This window comes from Mauremys mutica, chromosome 1 (assembly GCF_020497125.1).
Source record: "Mauremys mutica isolate MM-2020 ecotype Southern chromosome 1, ASM2049712v1, whole genome shotgun sequence".
NCBI lineage: Eukaryota > Metazoa > Chordata > Testudines > Geoemydidae > Mauremys > Mauremys mutica.
In genome coordinates this window covers 336,382,802-336,404,825 of record NC_059072.1, presented here as the reverse complement: position 1 = coordinate 336,404,825, position 22,024 = coordinate 336,382,802, and the positions used below count along the sequence as shown (strand labels likewise).

Genomic DNA, 22,024 nt, shown 5'->3' with positions numbered 1-22,024 from the left:
TCCCTCTGTATCCTACCCCTACCTTCCAGCGTATCTATCACTCCTCCCAGTTTAGTGTCATCTGCAAACTTGCTGAGAGTGCAGTCCACGCCATCCTCCAGATCCTTAATGAAGATATTGAACAAAACCGGCCCCAGGACCGACCCTTGGGGCACTCCACTTGACAGAGGCTGCCAACTAGACATGGAGCCACTGATCACCACCCATTGAGACTGACGATTTAGCCGGCTTTCTATCCACCTTATAGTCCATTCATCCAGCCCATACTTCTTGAACTTGCTGGCAAGAATACTGTGGGAGACCGTATCAAAAGCTTTGCTGAAGTCGAGGAGTAACACATCCACTGCTTTCCCCTCATTCACAGAACCAGTTATCTCATCATAGAAGGCAATTAGGTTAGTCAGGCATGAATTGCCCTTGGTGAATCCATGCTGACTGTTCCTAATCACTTTTCTCTCCTCTAAGTGGTTCAGAATTGATTCCTTGAGGACCTGCTCCATGATTTTTCCAAGGACTGAGGTGAGGCTGACTGGCCTGTAGTTCCCCGGATCCTCCTCCTTTCCTTTTTAAAAGATGGGCACTACATTAGCCTTTTCCTAGTCATCCAGGATCTCCCCCCATCGCCATGAGTTTTCAAAGATAATGGCCAATGGCTCTGCAGTCACATCTGCCAACTCCTTTAGCACCCTTGGATGCAGCACATCCAGCCCCGTAGACTTGGTGCTTGTCCAGCTTTTCTAAATAGTCCTGAACCATTTCTTTCTCCACAGAGGGCTGGTCATCTCCTTCCCATACTGTGCTGCCCAGTGCAGTAGTCTAGGAGCTGTCCTTGTTCATGAAGACAGAGGCAAAAAAAGCATTGTGCACATTAGCTTTTTCCACATCCTCTGTCACTAGGTTGCCTCCCTCATTCAGTAAGGGGCCCACCCTTTCCTTTACTTTCTTCTTGTTGCTAACACACCTGAAGAAACCCTTCTTGTTACTCTTAACATCTCTTGCTAGTTGCAACTCCAAGTGTGATTTAGCCTTCCTGATTTCATTCCTGCATACCTGAGCAATATTTTTATACTCCTCCCTGTTCATTTGTCCAATCTTCCACTTCTTGTAAGCTTCTTTTTTGCATTCAAGATCAGCAAGGATTTCACTGTTAAGGCAAGCCGGTCATCTGCCATGTTTAGTATTCTTTCTACAGATCGAGATGGTTTGTTCCCGCAATCTCAATAAGGATTCTTTAAAATACAGCCAGATCTCCTGGACTTCTTTCCCCTTCACGTTATTCTCCAAGGGGATCCTGCCAATCGGTTCCCTGAGGGAGTCAAAGTCTGCTTTTTTGAAGTCCAGGGTCCATATTCTGCTGCTCTTCTTTCTTCCTTGTGTCAGGTTCCTGAACTTAACCATCTCATGGTCACTGCCTCCCAGATTCCCATTCACTTTCGCTTCCCCTACTAATTCTTCCTGGTTTGTAAGCAGCAGGTCAAGAAGAGCTCTGCCCCTAGTTGGTTCCTCAAGCACTTGCACCAGGAAATTGTTCCCTACATTTTCCCAAAACTTCCTGGATTGTCTGCACTGCTGTATTGTACTCCCAGCAAAATCACATTACCTGTTTCCGAGTCACTGATAAGTCAGAAGAAAGTGATCTTGAATGCTTATGGATCTCTGTCCTAACAGATAAACCATAAGATGGGATATCAGTTGGTGTCTTCTACAAACCACCAAATCACAATAGGGAACAGGATGACTGCCCCCTTGCGTACCTATCTATAATATGTACTGGGGGAAAAACTTTGATCATGACTGACTTCAATTTGATATGATGAAGGTCCCATGCTACCAGCACTAAAATATCTTTGGAATTTCGACACATTATAGGTGACAATTTCCTAACTCAAATAGTGTTGCAGCCAACCTGAGGGAATTTGTAATTAGACCTTGTCATAACAGATAAAAAGGAACTGATCACAGAACTAAATCTTAATAGTGGTTTAAGTACAAGTGATGATATGACCACATTTATAATGTGCAAGCAGAATAAAGTACACATGAGTAATAGATATACTTGGTGCTTCAAAAGGGCCTATTTGACAGTGCTGAAAATAATTATGAGCCAAATATGAGCTCACAATATGACCTGGAAGGAAAAAATTAATTAGAAAAATGTAAATGATAATTGGGAATCATTTAAGAACATCTTACTAGATGTCAAAAAACCCACAAACCCAGAGTTGAAGAAAGCTGTGCAGGTTTAGAGGGGAAGTGAAGGCAGCTATAAAAAACAAAATAGTGTATAACAAATAGAAGAAAGGTTAACCTAACAGTAATAAATATAAATCAGAAGTTAGGAACTGTAGAAAAATGCTAAGGGATGCAAAAGGACACAAAGGGAAGTCCATAGCCAGCAGAGTTAAGAACAATAAGGAGCTTTTTAAAATATATTAGGAACAAAAAGAATCCTGACAATGGTAGACTACTAAATGGAAATGGTAAAGTTATCAATAATAACGGAGAAACAGAAGAAGTGTACAATAAGTATTTCTGTTCTGTTTTTTGGTGGGGAGGGAATAAAGGATATAGTCTCATCATATGGTGATAACACTCTTTCCATTCCACTTGGATCTCTGGAAGATGTCAAACAGACGATAAAGTTAAATATTTTTAAATAAGCAGGTTCAGATAACTTGTATCCAAGAGTTTTAAAAGAGCGGGCTGAGGAGCTCGCTGGACTATTATTGTCAATTTTTAATAAAGTCTTGGAGCACTGAGAAAGGTCAGGGAGAAAGCTAATCTTGTGCCAATTTTAAAAAAAGGGCCAAAGGGATGACCCAGGTAATTATAAGCTTGTCAGCATGACATCAATCCTGGTCAAGATAATGGAACAGTTGATACAGGATTCGCTTAATAAAGAATTAATGAAGGATAATATAATTAATGCAAATCAACATGGGTTTATGGACAACAGATCCTGTCAAACTATCTTTTTTTGATGAAATTACAAGTTTGATGGATAAACATAATGGCATGGACACAATATACTTAGACTTCTGCACCACATGACATTTTGACTAAAAAAACCTAGAACGATATAAAATTATCGATATAGAAGGATAACATGGCACACATTACATGTATTAAAAACTGGCTAACTGATAGGTATAACTATAAATGGGGAATTGTCACTGAGAGGGTTTTCCAGTGGGGTTTTGTAGGGTTCTTGGCCCTACTCTATTTAACATCTTTATCAATGACCTGGAAGAAAATGAAATCAACACTGATGAAGTTTGCAAATGAGACAAAAATTGGGAGAGTTGTAAATAGACAAGAGGCCAGGTCACTGATTCAGAGTGAATTGGATTGCTTGGTAAAATGGGTGCAAACGTACAATATACATTTTAGTTAAATGTAAATATATATATCTAGGAACAAAGAATGCAGGCCATCCTTACAGGATGTGGGATTTTATCCTTGGAAGCAGTAACTCTGAAAAAGATCTGGCACTTGCAGTGAATAATCAGCTGAACATGAGTTCCCAATGTGACGCTGTGGCCAAAGGAGCTAATGTGACATGCATCCAACAAAGTGGGTATTCACCCACGAAAGCTCATGCTCCAAAACTTCTGTTAGTCTATAAGGTGCCACAGGACTCTTTGCTGCTAATGTGATCTTGGGGTGCTGTGATAGGGTGTGCACTCCCACACATGCCCCGAAGAGTTTAATGTGGGCCTGAGAGGCCAGTTATTTTATCTGGCTGCAACTGGAGGAGAGTCAGGGCTGATAAACTCTAACTGATGATGAAGCCAAGCTGGGCAGGGGCAGGTTGGGCTGTTATATAATGAGGAAGTGGACAGCAAGAAGAGGCTGAAGGCAGATAGTCTGCAGCCACTGGAAGCAGAGAAGTGGGGAGGAGAAAACCCAAGAGGGAGGATGAGTGCTGGTATCTCAGCCCTGGAAGAAGCGTCAACCCCAGATGAATTGTGGGGAAAGAACCTGAGAGGGCTGAGTAGGAAGAAGCCCAGGGAAACAGTAGCCAGGAGTAGGACTGAGCAGACCATGGCTGCATGTTATAGGGTGCAGCCCATAGACCTAGTTTAGCCTTTTATTCTGTTCAGCAGTAACACAAGGAACCTACAGGTCTGCATCCTGTAAGACATTAGCTTAAGCAAGTTAGCATAAGTATAGCTAAGCATAGTAGGCCTGTGTCCCTCTGCATAGATAAATAGCACAACAGTTACCTGTAGATTTTAGAAGGAGTTGGTACGTAACAGTACCAGCAACTGGAGGAACACTGAACTGATACTAGCTCTGGATATTTTAGGATACAGTTATTGGCAGTTATCTAACCACAAACTTGCTTGAGCAATAGCCGACATATATGCAAATAAGTTAAATGACATTAATATGTTAACCTATAGCAGTGGTTCTCAATCAGGGGTACGTGTACCCCTGGGGGTATGCAGAGGTCTTCCAGAGGGTACATCAACTTATCTAGATATTTGCCTAGTTTTACAACAGGCTACATATTTAAACAATATTTATATTCTAATTGATTTATTATAATTGTATAGTAAAAATGAAAAAGTAACCAATTTTTCAGTAATAGTGTGCTGTGACACTTTTTTTGTATTTTTATGTCTGATTTTGTAATCAAGTAGTTTTTAAGTGAGGTGAAACTTGGGGGTATGCAAGACAAATCAGACTCCTGAAAGGGGTACAGTCATCTGGAAAAGTTGAGTCATTGACCTATAGGATAAGTGGACCCCAATATTATGAGGAAGTTAGATTTGGACATGGAAGGCTGGGCATCAGAATGAATATTCATGATAGTGCTCAGGTCCTATAATAGGGCTAACCATGAAATAGAGTGGGTTGCCTTTCTATCATTTGACCCTTAAGCTCTATTGTTATTTACCACCAATCTCTGGGCATTGGGGAACCTAGACCATTGGACTCATTCAGCATGCCAGAGGCAGGGCTAGTCCTTTGTCTCTCACCACCAGGTCCTCAAGGAAGGGTGTGAGTATACAAGTCTAACAGCATGTGCCAGGAATGATACCACAGATATCCCCAAAGCTATATTCCTATCTGTTTATGTGGTTTAGAGCTTTTCTGTCTTTCTTACTTGTTCTAATAAAAATCACTATGTCTCTGCTTTCCCCTCAGTGTGAGTATCCTTGCCATACACCGTGAGGTTCCCTAAAGACACTGAACTCATCGGTATTAGGTCTGTGGACCTGATTCTGGGACAAGAATCCCATTACTCCACCTCATTAACCAGGAGCAAGTGGCCATCAATACGATTATTACTATTAGCCATTAAAAAGGATCAGGCAACAAGGGTCCCTGGGCTGGAACCAAGTGTAAAGGGTGGATCTAGGTTCCCCTACCACCTACTGAGAAGTGGCACAGGATTGTTGGAGACACCAATTGGACAGCTGGTCTGGAAGGACCGAGTTACCCAGAAGGGGAAAAGCTGTACAGCGGGCCAAGCCATGAAGAGGAAGCACTGCAATTCTTAGAGAACAAGAGGGGCTGAAGCATAAGTGAGCGAGGGAAGAAAGCATTAGACTGGGCAGAGTTAGTCCCCAGATGCAGCCACAAGAGGGGTGCACCCAGCAGTGAATGGACCCCAAGACAGGTGCATAAACAGGGGAATCTTGAGTAAGAGCAGAGGCATTGTTTTACCTCTGTATTTGACACTGGTGCAATCACTGCTAGAATACTGCATCCAGTTGTGGTGCCCACAATTCAAGAAATTGGAGAGGGTCCAGAGAAGACTCATAAAAATGATTAAAGGATTAGAAAATACATATACCTTATAGCAACAGACTCAAATTGCTTAATCCATTTTAGCTTAACAAAAGGGTGAGTTGACTCAAGTTTCTGCATGGGGAACAATATATAATAATGGGCTTTTCAATCGAGCGGAGAAAGGTAGAATACAATCCCATGGCTGGAAGTTGAAGCTAGACAAATTCAGACTAGAAACGGGGTAAATTTGACAGAGAGGATAATTACCCATAGGCACAATTTACCAAATATTGTGGAATCAATCACTGATGATTTTAAAATCAAGATTTGGATATTTTTCTAAAAACTATGCTCTAGGAATTATTTTGGGGAAGTTTTATGGCCTATGTTATGTGTGTGATGCAGAGGCTCATTGATGGTTCACTAGTCATTGTGAGCAATTCATCAGGCCTGACATGCTCACTGTACTTAACACATTGTGATAATCTGCATCTGAAAGGTATTATGTAAAATTTCACTGGAAAACTATCAGTAACTCACTGATTAAGATTCTAGCATGATGTATGTACGGCGGGTGTACACAATTATGAATATGAGCTAGACTTATCTCTTATAATGTAGTAGGCAAGAAAGCTTAAGTACAGTCTGCTTTAGCCAATGTGTTTGTCTGACCAGCCCAGATGTCAGGCAGAGACAATGAAGGCACATTTACATAATTAAATGAAGCCATCAAGTGAGCAAGTTGGGGAGATGGACTCTGGACTATAAAGACAGAGGGTCTAAACCGCAAATGATAAGTAACTGAATCAACCGATTGTATACAATATTACCGTATTATAAAAGTATCAAGTAAGTAAGGTCTTTTATAAAAGCTAATGACAATGGTGATTAATATCATTGTAAAATGTAGTATTAACACTACATAAGGAATTATGAATACTCACTGATATTATGCTTTAAAATCTGCGACCAAACAAAGGGAGAGAAACAAGTTCTTCCCCAGAGAGGAGGAAGTTAAGAAGGTGTGACCAAAAACAATGGAAATCCCATTTACATACAAATCAGCAGGGGGATGGAAAGTCCACAAGAAGGGAACAACAGCATGAAGTCATCCTGAGTTTAGGGACAAATTAGGGAGTTTGGGAAGATATGTGAGAAATGACACAATCCTGGCCTACATCAGTGTACAGACAAGCGGCCAGAGCTCATGAATGCTGAGAAAGATACTTCCTCCAGCCAAGGAGGTTGAAGTCTCTGGGAACTGAATATAGGTGAGACACCTGCTTAGACAAAGATCTTTCACCTAAGACAAGGGAAACTGGAACCCTGTTCTTCTGTGGAGATGACTATAGTGACTGGAAGTACGTAAAATAATGAATAGTATTAAGACAATTGAGAACTTGTGTTCCCCCTCTCTCAACTAATAGATAAAGGGGACATTCAATTACAATAAAAGACTGCAAATTCAGAATTGATTAAAGGAAATTTTTCACACAGTGCACAATTGGCAGGTGGAACTCACTGCCACAAGACAAGAGTTTAGTTGATATTTACATGCATCCTAGATAGCCCAAGACCTTTGGGATACAAGCCTATCTACAATTAGTGAAGTTATGAGAAGTTCTCCCACGTACAGCAGGTTATCCCATAACTGCTGACTGCACGGTTTCTTCCTCTGAAGCAGCTGGTATTAGTCATGGTCGTAGGATACTGGACTAGACAGACCGCTCGTCTGATCCATTATGGGAATGCCTACATGTTTTTTTCAAGTTGACAATGTCCCTTTAAAATGCATATGCTCTTAGAAGAGAGGCGTAAAATGACAGAATTGTGGGGTGCATGCTTACTGTCTAATTATTGTCAGAATCAAGTGTGCTTAATATACAAATAAACAGATGTTTTTCTTAACTGCCATCCCTGCAAATATCTAAGACCTAAAAGTCAATCTGGGTTCTTTTCTGCAGGACAAACTGGGCCCTCCCAATGCTAGTGTTTGCAGCTCAGCAATGCTGCTAACGCGCAAGTTTGCTTATTTTTTGCCCTGCACGGACAGCAAAGTTAATAGGAATAACAAACTTTTCAAGCTTATTTTGTGTCTCTAAAAATCAACAGTCAAGACTTTGAATACAAACAGGGAGCAGATCTGCTGAAAGGCAATGCCAGTTTTAGTCAGTTTGCAGAGTAGAACTAGTAGTACTAAACTGGCAGTACTCAATTTATGGCATTCAATAGCTCAGAAGTTGTTCTAGGTTGGATGACATTTAAATATATTTGAACAGCTTTAAGATGCAGGCTAGTTTTAAAGATGGGGCTTGTAGATTTTATATTGTTTTACTTAGCTATGTCCTCCCACACAGGCACATTTTTGCCATTTGCTTGTCTGATGCCCTCCACTCCAGAAGTTCTCCATTTCAGCAGTGAAGCTATTTAATTGTGTATGTAAGGTCTGATCCTGCAAACATTACTCCTTGGGGAATTCTGCACTACTAAGCGCACACATAATTAATGAGCCCTGCATATTTTTGATTTTTTGCACAGGAAAAAGCAGTTCTGCCTTTTGCCCACCAAAGGGCACTGTGGCGATAGAACAAAGTAGCAACTCCCGGCCAGCGAGGGAACAGAAAGAGCCTGCCTTCTTCACAGTGGACCAGATCAGGAGACAGAGGCTATGGGGAGACAGACAGCATGGGATGCTGGGAGGTCAGACGGACTCATAAGGGCTAGTGGGGGAGGACAGATTGGGGCAGGAGCTGAATGGGAGTGGAGGCACAGGGCCACAGAGAGGAGGGAAGTGCAGAACCACATGGTGATGGGGGAAGGGGTGCAGAGCTACATAGGGACAGGTGGAGAGGTGCAGGACCACATAGGGACAGGGGGGGGTGTCTAAGTGGGGGTGGAGGGACACATGTGGACAGGGGGTGCAAGGACACATGGGGGAGCAGGAACACATGGGGATGTAGGTAGATGTGCCCGACTGAATGTGAGAGGCTAGGGGTCAGCCAGGCTCTGCATGTGGGAAGGTCCCTAAGAATCCCTCCCAAACACCCCAAAAAACCTGTTCCATACTTCTCCCACCCATACCCAACAACCTTACAAGTTCACACCCAGGCTCCTTCCCAGCAATTTACTTGCCTCTCCCTCAACTCCTCCATTGCCCTTGACTCCTCCAAGCCTTTGCACTGCTTCTGAGGCATGCAGGAAATACAGTTCTGTATTGTAGTTTAAATGAATTATTACTCAGAGTTCTGTATTAATATGCCTAGTAAGACATCTATTTATCAAAAAACATTTCCTGAATCTTTTTTGTTGTCTGTATTAGAATCATAGAATCACAGAACTGGAAGGGACCTCAAGAGGTCATCTAGTCCAGTCCCCTGCACTCAAGGCAGGACTAAGTATTATCTAGACCATCCCAGACAGGTGTTTGTCCAACCTGCTCTTAAAAATCCCCAATGATGGAGATTCCATCGCCGCCCTAGGCAATTTATTCCGGTGCTTAACCACCCTGACAGTTAGGAAGTTTTTCCTAATGTCCAACCTAAAGCGCCCTTGCTGCAATTTATCCGCAGAGTTAAGAACAACAATTTTTCTCCCTCCTCCTTGTAACAACCTTTTATGTACTTGAAAACTTATGTCCCCTCTCAGTCTTCTCTTTTCCAGATTAAACAAACCCAATTTTTTCAATCTTCTCTCATAGGTCATGTTTTCTAGACCTTTAATCATTTTTGTTGCTCTTCTCTGGACTTTCTCCAATTTCTCCACATCCTTCCTGAAATATGGAACCCAGAACTGGGCACAATACTCCAGTTAAGGCCTAATCAGCACGGAGTAGAGCAGAGGAATTACTTCTCGTATCTTGCTTACAATACTCCTGCTAATACATCCCACAATGATGTTCGCTTTTTTTGCAACAGTGTTACACTGTTGACTCATATTTAGCTTGCGGTCCACTTTGACTCCCAGATCTCTTTCCGCAGTACTCCTTCCTAGGCAGTGTGATAACAGCATGACCAGAGGGCAGCAGGAGAGAGATAGATGGGAGATATGTGAACCACAAGATGAGAGCCTATTCCCTGTAGAGGGGAGAGAGGCTGCTACAGTTTAATTAGAGCACCTGAAGCCAATTAGAGCACCTGAAGCCAGTCACCTGATAAAAAAAGCCCTGCTTCAATCAGACAGTTGGAAGAGTTGAAGCAGAGTGGTTTGATGTTGGAGCAGAGAGCAGTTTGGAGGGAAGCAGAGGAGAGTTTGGAAAAGTGCTGTGGTGGGCCAGCAGACCAAGATCCTAGGTAAAGGGAAACCTGGCTTGTACAGAGCAGAGGGACTCCACAGACACAAAAGTTTCTCCCAAAGAGTTGGAAGAAACCTTGTCCAAGCAGAGAGAGGGCAGGAAGCCCCACAAGCTGAAGGTCTGGAGAGGGAAGTAGCCCAGAGGAGGGAATCACTAGTTCAAGTGGTTTGCCGCTATACCTAGGGCCCCTGGGCTGGGACCCAGAGTAGAGGGTGGGCCCAGGTCCCTCCCTCTCCACTCCCCTTCTCTGGGATACTAGTGGGACAGTTAATGACCCAGATCAGGGGCGAGAAATGGCAACCTGAACACCCCTACAAGAAGAGAAAGCACGAGACCCATCATAGTAGTGCCGGCAATTTGCCACAGCAGTCATTTCCCATTTTGTATGTGTGCAACTGATTGTTCCTTCCTAAGTGGAGTCCTTTGCATTTGTCTTTATTGAATTTCATCCTATTTACTTCAGACCATTTCTCCAGTTTGTCCAGGTCATTTTGAATTTTAATCATATCCTCCAAAGCACTTGCAACCCCCTTGCAGTTTGGTATTGTCTGCAAACTTTTTAAATGTACTCTCTATGCCATTATCTAAATCACCGATGACGATAATGAACAGATCCGGACCCAGAACTGATCCCTGCAAGACTCCACTCATTATACTCTTCCAGCTTGACTGTGAACCACTGATAACTACTCTCTGGGAATGGTTTTCCAACCAGTTTTGCACCCACCTTATAGTAGCTCCATCTAGATTGCATTTCCCTAGTTTGTGTATGTGAAGGTCATGTGAGACAGTATCAAAAGCTCTACTAAAGTCAAGATATACCATGTCTACCACTTCCCCCCTATCCACAACGCTTGTTAGTCTGTCAAACGGAGCTATCAGGTTGGTTTGACACTATTTGTTCTTGACAAATCCATGCTGACTGTTATTTATCACCTTATTATCTTCTAGACATACTTGCTGACAGGTATTTTGAAATAGATTATCAAAAATAATTGAAACTGGTATGATTATATTGTTATTTTGACAAATAAAATATGCAGAACTTTGCAGAATTTCAAAATATTGTGCGCAGAATTTTTTATTTTTTGGCGCAGAATTCCTCCAGGAGTAAATCATGCATGCAAGTAACTAACGACTCACATGTGTCATCACACTGAAGACAGTGGAATGACTCACATCCATAAAGTTTGCAGCCTTGAACTATGGTTTGTAAAACATTTGAAGAGCTTGGAAGATGTCTGGTACTACTGACATGCAAAGTCCTTCACAACTATAATCAAAATGTCAGCTCCCCTGAGGTAAGGAAATATCCTTTTACAGGTGGGAAATTGATGCAGCAGCTACACTGTGCCCTCGAGATCAAAGCTCATAAGAATAATCTTACTCCTGTGCAGAAGTGGTGGGCAGGTCAGTCACTTCCATAGAAGTGTCATCATCTTCTTCTCAAGACCCTTTGGAAGCAATCTCTGAGCTTGGGATCCACCTGGGAAGCAGGGGAGACGTGGTGGATTATGGATGGGGAGTGGGCAGTCCCTCCATGTGTGGGGCCACGGCTGGATGCAGGGAGACAGTTGTCCACTCATAGGCCCCACAGTTTCCACAGAAGAGTACACTACAGCCTGGGGCTGAATTTCTCCTCATGAAGCTCACTTCCATAGCAGGAAACGCACTGTTTCAGTGGGTGGCCTAGAGGGCAGCAATGACTCCAAATGCTGCCAGGAAGTGAGGGATGAGGGAATAAGACAATGGGAGCTAAGCCAGTGAAGAGGGCATGCAGCTAATTCAGGGTGGGAGAGGAAAGTGAACCCTCTCCATGGACCAATGAGTTTTCACCCCCCTTGGTCCACTTCTTTTAGCAAAACAAGATAATCCATTCTAGAGATTTCTGGACTCCAAATCCCTTACTTCTGCTTCCTCTTATATTAAAATGACTACTTTTTCTTTTCCTGACCTTTTGCAAGCTTTCCATTTAATCCATCCTAAGTGCCGAAGGATAGGAAAACACTTGGATGGGGAATATGCTTTTTTGTTTTTAAATTTAGCAATCTACAGAGATGTTTATCTTTACTGTTGCCATCATAATGAAGCTCCTTAACTTGATCTCACTAACAGGCTTTCTGTGCCTCCCATAACAGTAAGAGGGAGCCATATTTAATCATATCAATTTATATTATTTCGTAATATTCTGCAAATAATGTCTTTTATATACAATTTTGATTAGTATAAACAATTTTCAGGTTAGCGCTATAAAAAAAATTTCAACGTACTTTGAAGTCATCAATATTTACTTAAAAATGCTTTTATGCCTACATATATGATAATTTTCAGCCACTGGCTGAGAGACAGTAGGGAAGAACAGACATCTCCTTCCCACTAAAATATATAGCAAGTTTGACACAACAGGTACCACCAGATCCAATAATACTTACTTAGCATTTCTTCTTAGGAGGAAACACTGATTTATTTTAGGTCATTGTCTATGCATGAATTGTTACACACGGACTTATTCTCAAAAAGAGGATTACAGTGAGGATAATGAATAGTTTAAAAAAAAGGGCAGCAAAAGCCAGATGAATGTTATATACTTCACAGCTTCAAGTGCCCTCTAGTGGCACAAAGTGTACCTTCAGAAATTTTATTCCCACCCCCCCACTTTTGTATAGTTAATATAAATCTAGAAATACAGTTCTATGCACAGCAATTCCAAACCATTAAATTCCCAACGCAAAGCCATCTGTATATCAGTGTGAATGTAACAAGCTAAACTATTTAATAGATACAGAATTATAAGTCCAACTTTCAGTCAAACTGAAATTATAAATTTTCCTTGTAAGAAGAGCTTTTTCTAGGATCACAGAAACAGAAGTCTCTTCATACTACTGCGAAAACAGATACACTGAACTCACTGTGTTTAAATAAATTTTAAAAGCAGGACAATTCTGAGGTAAGGCTGCCAGGCTGTTAAATAAATCCTGCTAGGCCAAGTTACTATTGCAGAGCATAGTTTCAGATTACTGGCTATTACATATGGTACATGCTGCAAATCCTAGGCACAGAGGTAAGAGAAAGACACTTCCAAGTACATTTTTAATGTTAAAAATGGACTAGTTTGGTAGGCTCAGTAGCAGGTATTTGGAATATCAATAGTAGAACCACAGCTCCAAATCCAACCAGGGCTGATTCACCCCTTCAACTTCCCATGATAAAAGAAATTGGCCATTAGTATATTGTTTATATTGCCGTGGACCTTATAAAATGCTCTGGTGGGCCATGTACAGCCCATGGGCTGTAGGTTGAGCACCCCTACTGTAACATGCAAAGCTAGTTGAGCTAAAGCTTGGGAGACAGCCTAGGCATTAGCATGTGCAAAACTGGTCAAACTGAAGTTTACAATGCCTTGGTGTATACCAGACCTTCAAAATGGAGAACATTCTAACACCACATCTTTAAATTCTGTTAAGCAGAGGATTTGGGACACCATTCCAAACTTCTGGACAACCGTGACCAATGGTACACAACTGAAAGGTGGCACTGCAAGAGCACAGATAAAGTATTTGGGTTTTCTTGGGATGAGAGGCACCATAAACTAACAGATTTGCATTTCTTATTTCCCTGTTTATAATATCCTACATAAGCTTGAAAATAGTTTCCTGTGCTATCAACACTAGAGGCTAGATTCTCAGCTGTATCCAGTGCGAAGAAAGGTGACAAAGGACTTTGTGGCAGGTCCCCAATTCTGGCTGATTCTAAATTGGCTGTGGCATAATAGGCTGTTCTAGAGTACCTCAGTGGACAATGACCCCCCAGAGAGATGTTTGGCAGCCAGAGATTACTAGAACACATTGCATTCCAGTCAGACCTTTTCCCCATCCCTTACACCAGGGGCTGCTGATGAGGGTGGCATAGAAGCCAGCTGTGCCAACTCTAAGTTCAAATGAAACTGCATTGAGTGGCCTTATAGAGTTGTATTGCATCTGTGTTGGTCCCAGGGTAACTAGAGAGAGAAGGTGGATGAGGTAATATCTTCTATTGGACCAAGTTCTGTGACCTGAAATCTGTTATTTACAGTCAGGCATGCAGATACCATAGAATATGCTCTAAGGAGGAAGTCTGGGATATAGACCTTCATACACTCAAAACTGCCTTCACTAAACAAAGACACTCCACCAGAGAAGTAGATCACATAATGGAATGGGCCACCCAAACACCCTGAGAGAACCGGCTTCAATACAGAAACACACCCCTTGTCACCTACCACCACACACTGAGGTATCAAACAACCACCTCCATACTTGAGGGGCACTCCCTCCTGAAATAAATCTTTCCTGAACCCCTTCTTTTGGCCTTCAATTGACCAATCTCTCCAAGCTCCTCATCAGAAGCAACTCCCCACAGACCAGAATACACCAATCATGGGGTGGCCAACCTGTGGCTCCTTGTATAGGCACCGACTCCGGGGCTGGGGCTATAGGCACCAACTTTCCAAAGGGCCGGGGTGTGCTCACTGCTCAACCCCTGGCTCTGTCACAGGCCCTGCCCCCACTCCGCCCCTTCCCGTCCTCTCCCCTGAGCTTGCCATGCCCTTGCTCCTCCCCCCTTGCTCCCAGAGCCTCCTGCACACTGACATATTACTGTGGCTCTTTGGCAATGTACATTGGTAAATTCTGTCTCCTTCTCAGGCTCAGGTTGGCCACCCCTGCACCAACTCAAAGTGGCACCAAATCCTGCCAGAATAACAGATACAAAACCTGCTACAATGATCAACATCCCCAACCGCACACCTTTCAAGATCCATGGGTCTTACACATTCTTATCACAACATGTGATATACCTCAGCCAGTGCACTAAATGCCTCAATAGCAACTATGTGGATGAAACCAGACAATCACTATATTATCAAATGAACTCACCCAGGAAAATGGTAAGACAAAAACACCACATTGCCTGTGGGTGAACACTTTCCACAAAGCGATCACTCTATATCTGACCTATTTACTGGTCCAATAAAAGATATTACCTCACTCACCTTGAATGGCCTTAGTCAAATCTCCAGAAGTACTTATCAAAACCATAACATAGTTTGGCAAACTGGCAGCCTTTAGTCAAGAACCACTTGGCATAGGAACTGAAAGGTTGTTAAGGGATTAAGTGCATTGGTTTGCATAGAGCCAGGCATGGGATGGGGTACTAACTGCCGCCATTGGCACTTCCCTTTAATGGAGTACTAAATTCACCCCATCAAAAAAATTTAATAAGAAATTTATTCCTGGTAAATGTCCTTTTAAAGGGCTACCACGTGCTTCTTACTTGTTTTTAATAGTTTTACAATCTATCACTTCCAGTGCAGTTTCTAGTATATTGTGAAACTGCATTTTTTTTAAATTAATTTTCAAGCAAAGAACCTATTTAACTAGTGAGATTATACCTTTCGGGCCTGCTCCTCAGCTCTCTCTTTTTTGATTTTTTCTAGTTCAGCCAGAAGAGCTGCAGTATCGTCATCGCTCTCTTCATCAAAATCCTCATCTTCATCATCTTCCTAAAAGGAGGAAATGCTGGGTTGGTTACTTCATTCTATTTCATAAAACCAGCTGTCTATTGTGAAAAGTATACATTTACTCCGGAAAAAGAAATTACACAGAACCAAATATTTTGCTCAAACATTGTAAAACCAGGACTACCTAAAACAGACTAGAATTTGCTGGAAGTGGATTCCTGAAGCGTTTTGGAGGTTGCAATGACAGCAATAATACAAATTATTCTTTTGTCCTTGAACATTAAAAGCAAGGCACAAATGGATGCATTTGTTCTTATCCTGACTATGTAATTCATTACTTGCATCCACCAGCTGGGCAGTTGGCATGCTGATACAATTACTGACTCCAAACAATCATTTCACATGTACCTCAACCTCCCTCATTCTTTGTTTGATTTTAATTCATCAGTTGTCTCTAGTTGTATGCTAAAATTATAAACTGTTTGGAGCAGGAACTGTCTTTTTGCTAAAAGAGTGTATAGTGACTAGCACAAGGTGGCCTTGGATGGAACTTGCAAGTACTACTTAGAAGCAAAATTAATATTGTGCTATCGAATGTGCCACATGCACCTAGAGCAGCACAAAATTTTAATAATGTTACAAAATAACGAGAGTAAGAGTGTGGCACATCAGCATCAGAATCTCTAGCTATGTAGGTTTTGATTAAATTTAAAGACACTTCTTTCCCAATAACTTTTGGAAGGAAGATCCTCATTATCTACCACCCAGAACCTTCTATTCTACCTCCACCCCCCCGTCCCTTAGCTTCCTAGCTACTGCCTGGAGTGTGTGAAAAGTGATTTCTTCAAACTGCTGTTAGGGTGTGAAAGCAGGGTCCTTTGAACAATTCTACATTCCACCAAACTCCATTTACAGTAACTTGTTAAAGAAAGAGACCAGATGTGCTGGAACCATTATCTGGCCATCTGGTCCTTAACAGATCTGTGAATGCAATATGTACCCCTATTGAGTACCCTAAGGAACTGAAAATACATACATCTGTGAGTGGATCATCTGCATCAAGGTTTGCTGCAGGAATCTGATCTAATCGAGGTTTCTTAGACACCGAAGAGGATGTGGTGTGCTCTGAGAAGTTAAAAAAGGAAAATTTATGAACATTTGTACAAGTCAATAAGATCGACAGTAAAGCAGAATCACCAAACTTCACCCTGCAACATCTAACTTCTGGAATCAAATGACTTGATGTCTGAACTGACCTCCCCTGCAGAGAAATCCCATGGCAGTGGAACTGGCACCCCAAAAACTCAAGAGGTTCATTTTATAGAGTTTCTTCATGTCATTACTTGAAGAGGAAAGGGGGCCATTAGAGGTGGCTGCACTGCACCCTCCCAACTCCACAGATCCCAAGGAGACAGGAACCCTCAGTCTTGCATATGGGCTGCTTCTAAACACTGGCAGTTTGGACCTTATCAGCACAGCTTCTGCAGCCCATAGAGTTTGAATGTCCCCATTTTCTTACCACAAGTGTTGTTTAAGTATCTAGATACATTTTAGATGATCCACACAATCAGTAGTGCCTACATTTTCACAAACATCAGCACTACAGAACACAAAGTTATCTGAAATATTAATTTCAGAGAAAATCTCCATTATCCACTAACAATCTCACATATTTTGTAATGCATTATTTGTCTTGCCAAGGCTTTAAAAAAAACAAAAAAACGATAAAATGTGTTTCCCCCAGCAGTATAAGAATAAAAGCTCCTTTTGTACTGTCATGAACTGGCAACATATATGTAACAGTCATGTTTTAGTTGCTGGCCCACAGATGGTACATGTGTTACTATTAGAGACGAAGGTTCTCCTTCAGCTCAAGTAGGTCGTGGATTCTATTCCCATGATATCCTGACAAAAGTGCATGGATTCATTACAGGATGTAATTTTCTGTTTAGTAATATCAGCAAAGAGTCCTGTGGCAACTTATAGACTAACAGACGTATTGGAGCATGAGCTTTCATGGGTGAATACCCACTTCGTCGGACGCAAGTCTATAAGGTGCCACAGGACTCTTTGCTGATTTTACAGATCCAGACTAACACGGCTACCCCTCGGATTCTGTTTAGTAGAAGTTTCATTTCACCTCTTGCTGGTCTGTCTCTGCTCTTTTCTCTTACAGCAACTCGTTCTCTCTCCTCCAGTTCTCTTCTGAAGTCACGATTACGCACCTCCTCAGGGGCATCCTGAGTGGTCTGTCTAGAACAGGCAATCAGAAAAAAAGGTAAGAAAGGGAAGGTGAAGTAGACAGTTCCCACTTTGTAGCATTTGCCCCTGTGGGCCTGAAAGTTCTGGAATGACGAGCTAGTTGCCAGAAATCAGAATGATTCTGCAGAGCTATACAAGGAGGATGAAACACCACTTAAGGTGCATTCCCCACATCCTTCACTAACATTAAAACTTCATCCAGTTTCCAGTGGCTTCCAAATGGATTTTAAAGACATCACAGAATTTCAGTAAAAATAGGGAATGACCCTATCCATTTATCTTAGGTACTTCTAAGACACCTAGTATTGTATTATACAAGCATCACGTCCTAGCCAGCATTCCCCAGGATCTGACATTCTGGCTGACATTCTCTCTCTGACAGTTATAACATCCCAAGATCAAGACTAAAATGTGTTTTCAGTTAATCACAGATAGATGTATCAGATTACTATAGTTTATCCTTGCAGAGAGATGGTTTATCCACCTGCAAATTAGATGATTCACTAACTTGTGTTCTAGAAGAACAAGCAAGTGGGAAGAGGGGGCAAATGGAAATAATTGCTTCGCACCATGCATATTTAAGAGCAACAGCTCATTCATATTTGACACACATTAATGCAAGCCTTTTCCAGGCAATGTTGAATTTGCTGTGGAAAACTTAAAAAGAACTAAAATGAATGAAGTGAGCAATAATTCATTTCACTCCTCTGTTCTGGAAATAAGTGTACACAGTGCCTGGACGAAACCCAGATTCAAGCAGCTATTAATATACTGTGTTCACAAGTCTGTTTTTATGGTGAAGTAATTTGCTCATTTTCTTACTGTATAAATAACAATCGGGAATTGCAGATCCCATAACCGAGTGGCTTGTGGCTGATACAGCCACAAGAACTCCAAATACAACATGTAATTCAAAACAGAACAAGGGAGACTAAAACATTGCAACAAGGTTCAATGATGCAGTACTATTTAACAAAGCCATCCTTCAGATCAGCTGTAGAAGAACAGGGACATAATGAAGACATTATTAAAAAGCACCCAGAAGCTTTGTTAAAATATTCAGCGTATGTGCTTATGCATGTATTTTCCCCACTGCTACTTCTCTGAGGCTTTGGCTACACTTACACTTCAAAGCGCTGCCGTGGCAGCGCTTTGAAGCGTTAAGTGTAGTCAAAGCGCCAGCGCTGGGAGAGAGCTCTCCCAGCGCTGTCCGTACTCCACCTCCCTGTGGGGAATAACGGACAGCGCTGGGAGCGCGGCTCCCAGCGCTGGGACTTTGACCACACTGGCGCTTTGCAGCGCCGCAATTTGCAGCGCTGGAGAGGGTGTGTTTTCACACCCTGCTGCAGCGCTGCAAATTTGTAAGTGTAGCCAAGCCCTGAGAAAGTGGAAAACCAGTATGACACATCCTACTTGTCTTCTATTTCAAGGGACAACATTAACTTAAAAAAAACATATTTGTCTGAAAATGTCTTCTATAATATTCTTACAAACACCTAAAATTTTAACTAAAAGTAGAGAAACACCTCCATTTTATACTGTGCTTCTGACAGCATTTTGTATATAGTTTTGTTATATTTCCAGCATGCTTCATTTCTCACCTATATGAGTCTTGCACACAGCAAGAGAGATGGACAAAGCATTTCAAAATGTAATGAAGTGAGATTGTAAAATAACAAAAATTTGCAGTCAGGGGAACTTAGACAAGTGTAATATCAGCTTTGGTGATGATTATCATAATGTCGAATGAGACATCTCCTCCTCCCTCCTTCACATGACCCTATATCTTTTCCCTTATGCACAGAATGCTCTGGTCAATACAGTTCACCCTTTTCTTATTCAAGCCCCTTCTAAGGACTAATTTATGTTGTGGTGCCCACAAGAAACAAGCAAATTCAATAAATATTAAAATACTACAATTACTTCCAATACATCCTATTTTCAGTGTCTGCTCTTCAGACTGGAAACTCTTCTATCCTTCCATCACTGCACCCTCACTGTGACAGGTGCAATGCCCTTATTTTGGGCCTGTATGGTGCTAAGTACATTATCAGTGTTTAACATGTAAATATTATCTGTGATATTTCTCTTTCAGTAGCAGTGCAAGTCTGAGAATAATTCACTATACACCATGTTGTTGCAAGAAAAGAAACTGGCCTTTACCTGTATTTAATTTTAGTATGAGAAGGAAGATCTCTGCTGGAATATTGTTTGGAGAGCTGACTTAAATCTCCTTCTCCTTTTCCTCTTCCTCCTCTTGCAGGTTCAAATGTTGGCCTAGCTGCTGTTGTCATCTTAATTACTTCACGATCAAATGCAAAATATGGTAATTACCACTAGTCATAATGAAAGACATTAATTGAAGAAGTACATTGCTCATGGAATTATAGCAGCAACCACAGCTCTTGCTACAGTTAAAGAGTGTAAACTACAACTTGGCAAACAGTGCTGCATCCCAGAAGCATTTTATTTAACTGAATAACCTATTCAGATTTTCATTAATCTGTCAGGAAGGGGAGGGGGAAAAGAAACACAGGACGTGAGATTATTACATACACAGAAAGCTCCTTTCAAGAAGGACAAAGTATTATAAAAAGTCAATACATTTCCATTTTTTCCTTCTCAAAAATATGAGTCAATATCACTCAAGTCAAATCACACATGCAAATTAATCTATAATTAATGTCTATAAATGAAATTAGACAAGTTACTGTTTACCTCAAATGAGACACACTGATAACATATGAAAATCTTTGTTACTAGCTTTCTGTCATTTCCCTCAACACAAAGCTATCATCAATGGCATGAGCAAGCTCTCTAGTCTACATTTCCTATTTTGTAGATCTGCCTTTCTAGCCCTTCCCATCTCATTTCAACTCTTATTCAAACATTCAAAGAGAGAGAATTTATAATCTCTCTCTATACATTTGTACAAGCAGGAGCACTAAGTTTAAGTGTTTTCATAAAGTGTCTAAAACTTTTTATGCATCACAGACCTATCTTATTTGTCCAACATGTCCTGGTGCATGTAAATATTAATTTTTGAGCACTGCATCTTCTTTCTCCCTGGAAGGCAATATAGCCCTGTGGCTAGAGCACTGGGACTAGGGAGGCCCAGCTGGCCTATTGGGTCACCTCAAGCCAGCCACTGCCTTTTTCTGTGCCTCAACTTCCCAATCACTAATATGTGGATAATGATACTGACTGCCTTGGTAAAGGGCTTTGATAGAAAATGTTCTAGCAGAGCTAGATATTAGCAGTAACCTCACACTCTTCTATTGCGTTTTATTTTAACCGTGGAATGGTGTTTAACCTCCACTTATGACACAGTCCGCATGAAAAGAACTGGGTGAAATGTCATCACTGAAGCTAAAGTCCGCCTCCACCGCTCCCCCAAATCAACCCCCGCCGCTTCCTCTCCAGCACCCCTCCCCCTCTTCCGTTAATGACACCCCCCACCCCGCCCCCGTCAGCAGGGCCCCTACCCGGCTCCCCTGCCTCAGAGCCGCCCCAACACACTCGGACCCCTCCTCCTCCTCAGAGCCTCCCCCCATCCGTGACACGCCCCCTCTCCCGGCCCCCACCCCCTTTGCCCTCAGGAGCACCCAGACACCAGGACCCACCTTACACACAGCGGGTCCCCCCCGCCACTGCCCCGCTCCGCTCCCAGGCCAGCTACGCGCGCGCGGCCAGCGCCTAGGCCATAACTCCTCCGCCTTCCCACAGGCCACCGCGCGCAAACCATAGACACGCCGCAACGCACGGCCCGGCCCGGGGAAGCACCATAGAGAGAGCAGAAGAGGCGGGGCTTACTCCGTCTGCGAGAGAGTCACGTTACGTGACTGCGCGGGCGCTGCTCCGCCATGATGGTTACCGAGGCGGAAGTTCCCTCGCTCCGCGCCGGGAGTGGGTGCGGTGGTTCTGTTGTCACCGGCAGCCCTGTACCTAGCTAACGATGGCGGCGGCGGCTTCTGCCGCAGAGAGTCTGAGGCGCCAGCCCGAAAGGGGGCAGGGTCCGGAGCCTGTGAGGGGCTCCGAGTCCGTGACTGGGCACAGGGAGCCGGGCGCCCAACCCGTCGCGGGTAAACTGTGTCCCCACGTCTGAAGAAGCCCGAGATCGAGCCCCACCTCGCCCTGTTCTGCGGCTGGTGCTTTCCACGGGGGTTTGCCTGGCTTGGCTTGGGGATGCACCGTTCACTTCACCCCCTGACTCTCAGTGGTCCAGAGCCGCC

General features: G+C 42.6%; 1 protein-coding gene across 2 annotated transcripts in view; it reads right to left on the bottom strand.

The window, feature by feature from the left end:
* CWC15 (CWC15 spliceosome associated protein homolog) overlaps window positions 1-21,573 on the bottom strand; it is a 33,310-nt gene extending 11,737 nt beyond the window's left edge. The window contains exons 1-5 of one of the 2 annotated variants that reach the window (XM_045019645.1): window positions 21,416-21,573; window positions 19,956-20,094; window positions 17,671-17,783; window positions 16,567-16,655; window positions 15,462-15,572 (exon numbers count right to left, since the gene is read on the bottom strand). In XM_045019645.1, coding sequence (XP_044875580.1) covers window positions 15,462-15,572; window positions 16,567-16,655; window positions 17,671-17,783; window positions 19,956-20,086 — 444 coding nt within the window. In that variant the 5' untranslated portion in view covers window positions 20,087-20,094; window positions 21,416-21,573. Of the gene's footprint in view, window positions 1-15,461; window positions 15,573-16,566; window positions 16,656-17,670; window positions 17,784-19,955; window positions 20,095-20,788; window positions 21,030-21,415 lie in introns of those variants that run through there. The other variant, XM_045019649.1, reaches the window with a different exon arrangement.
* Window positions 21,574-22,024: the final 451 nt, after the last annotated feature.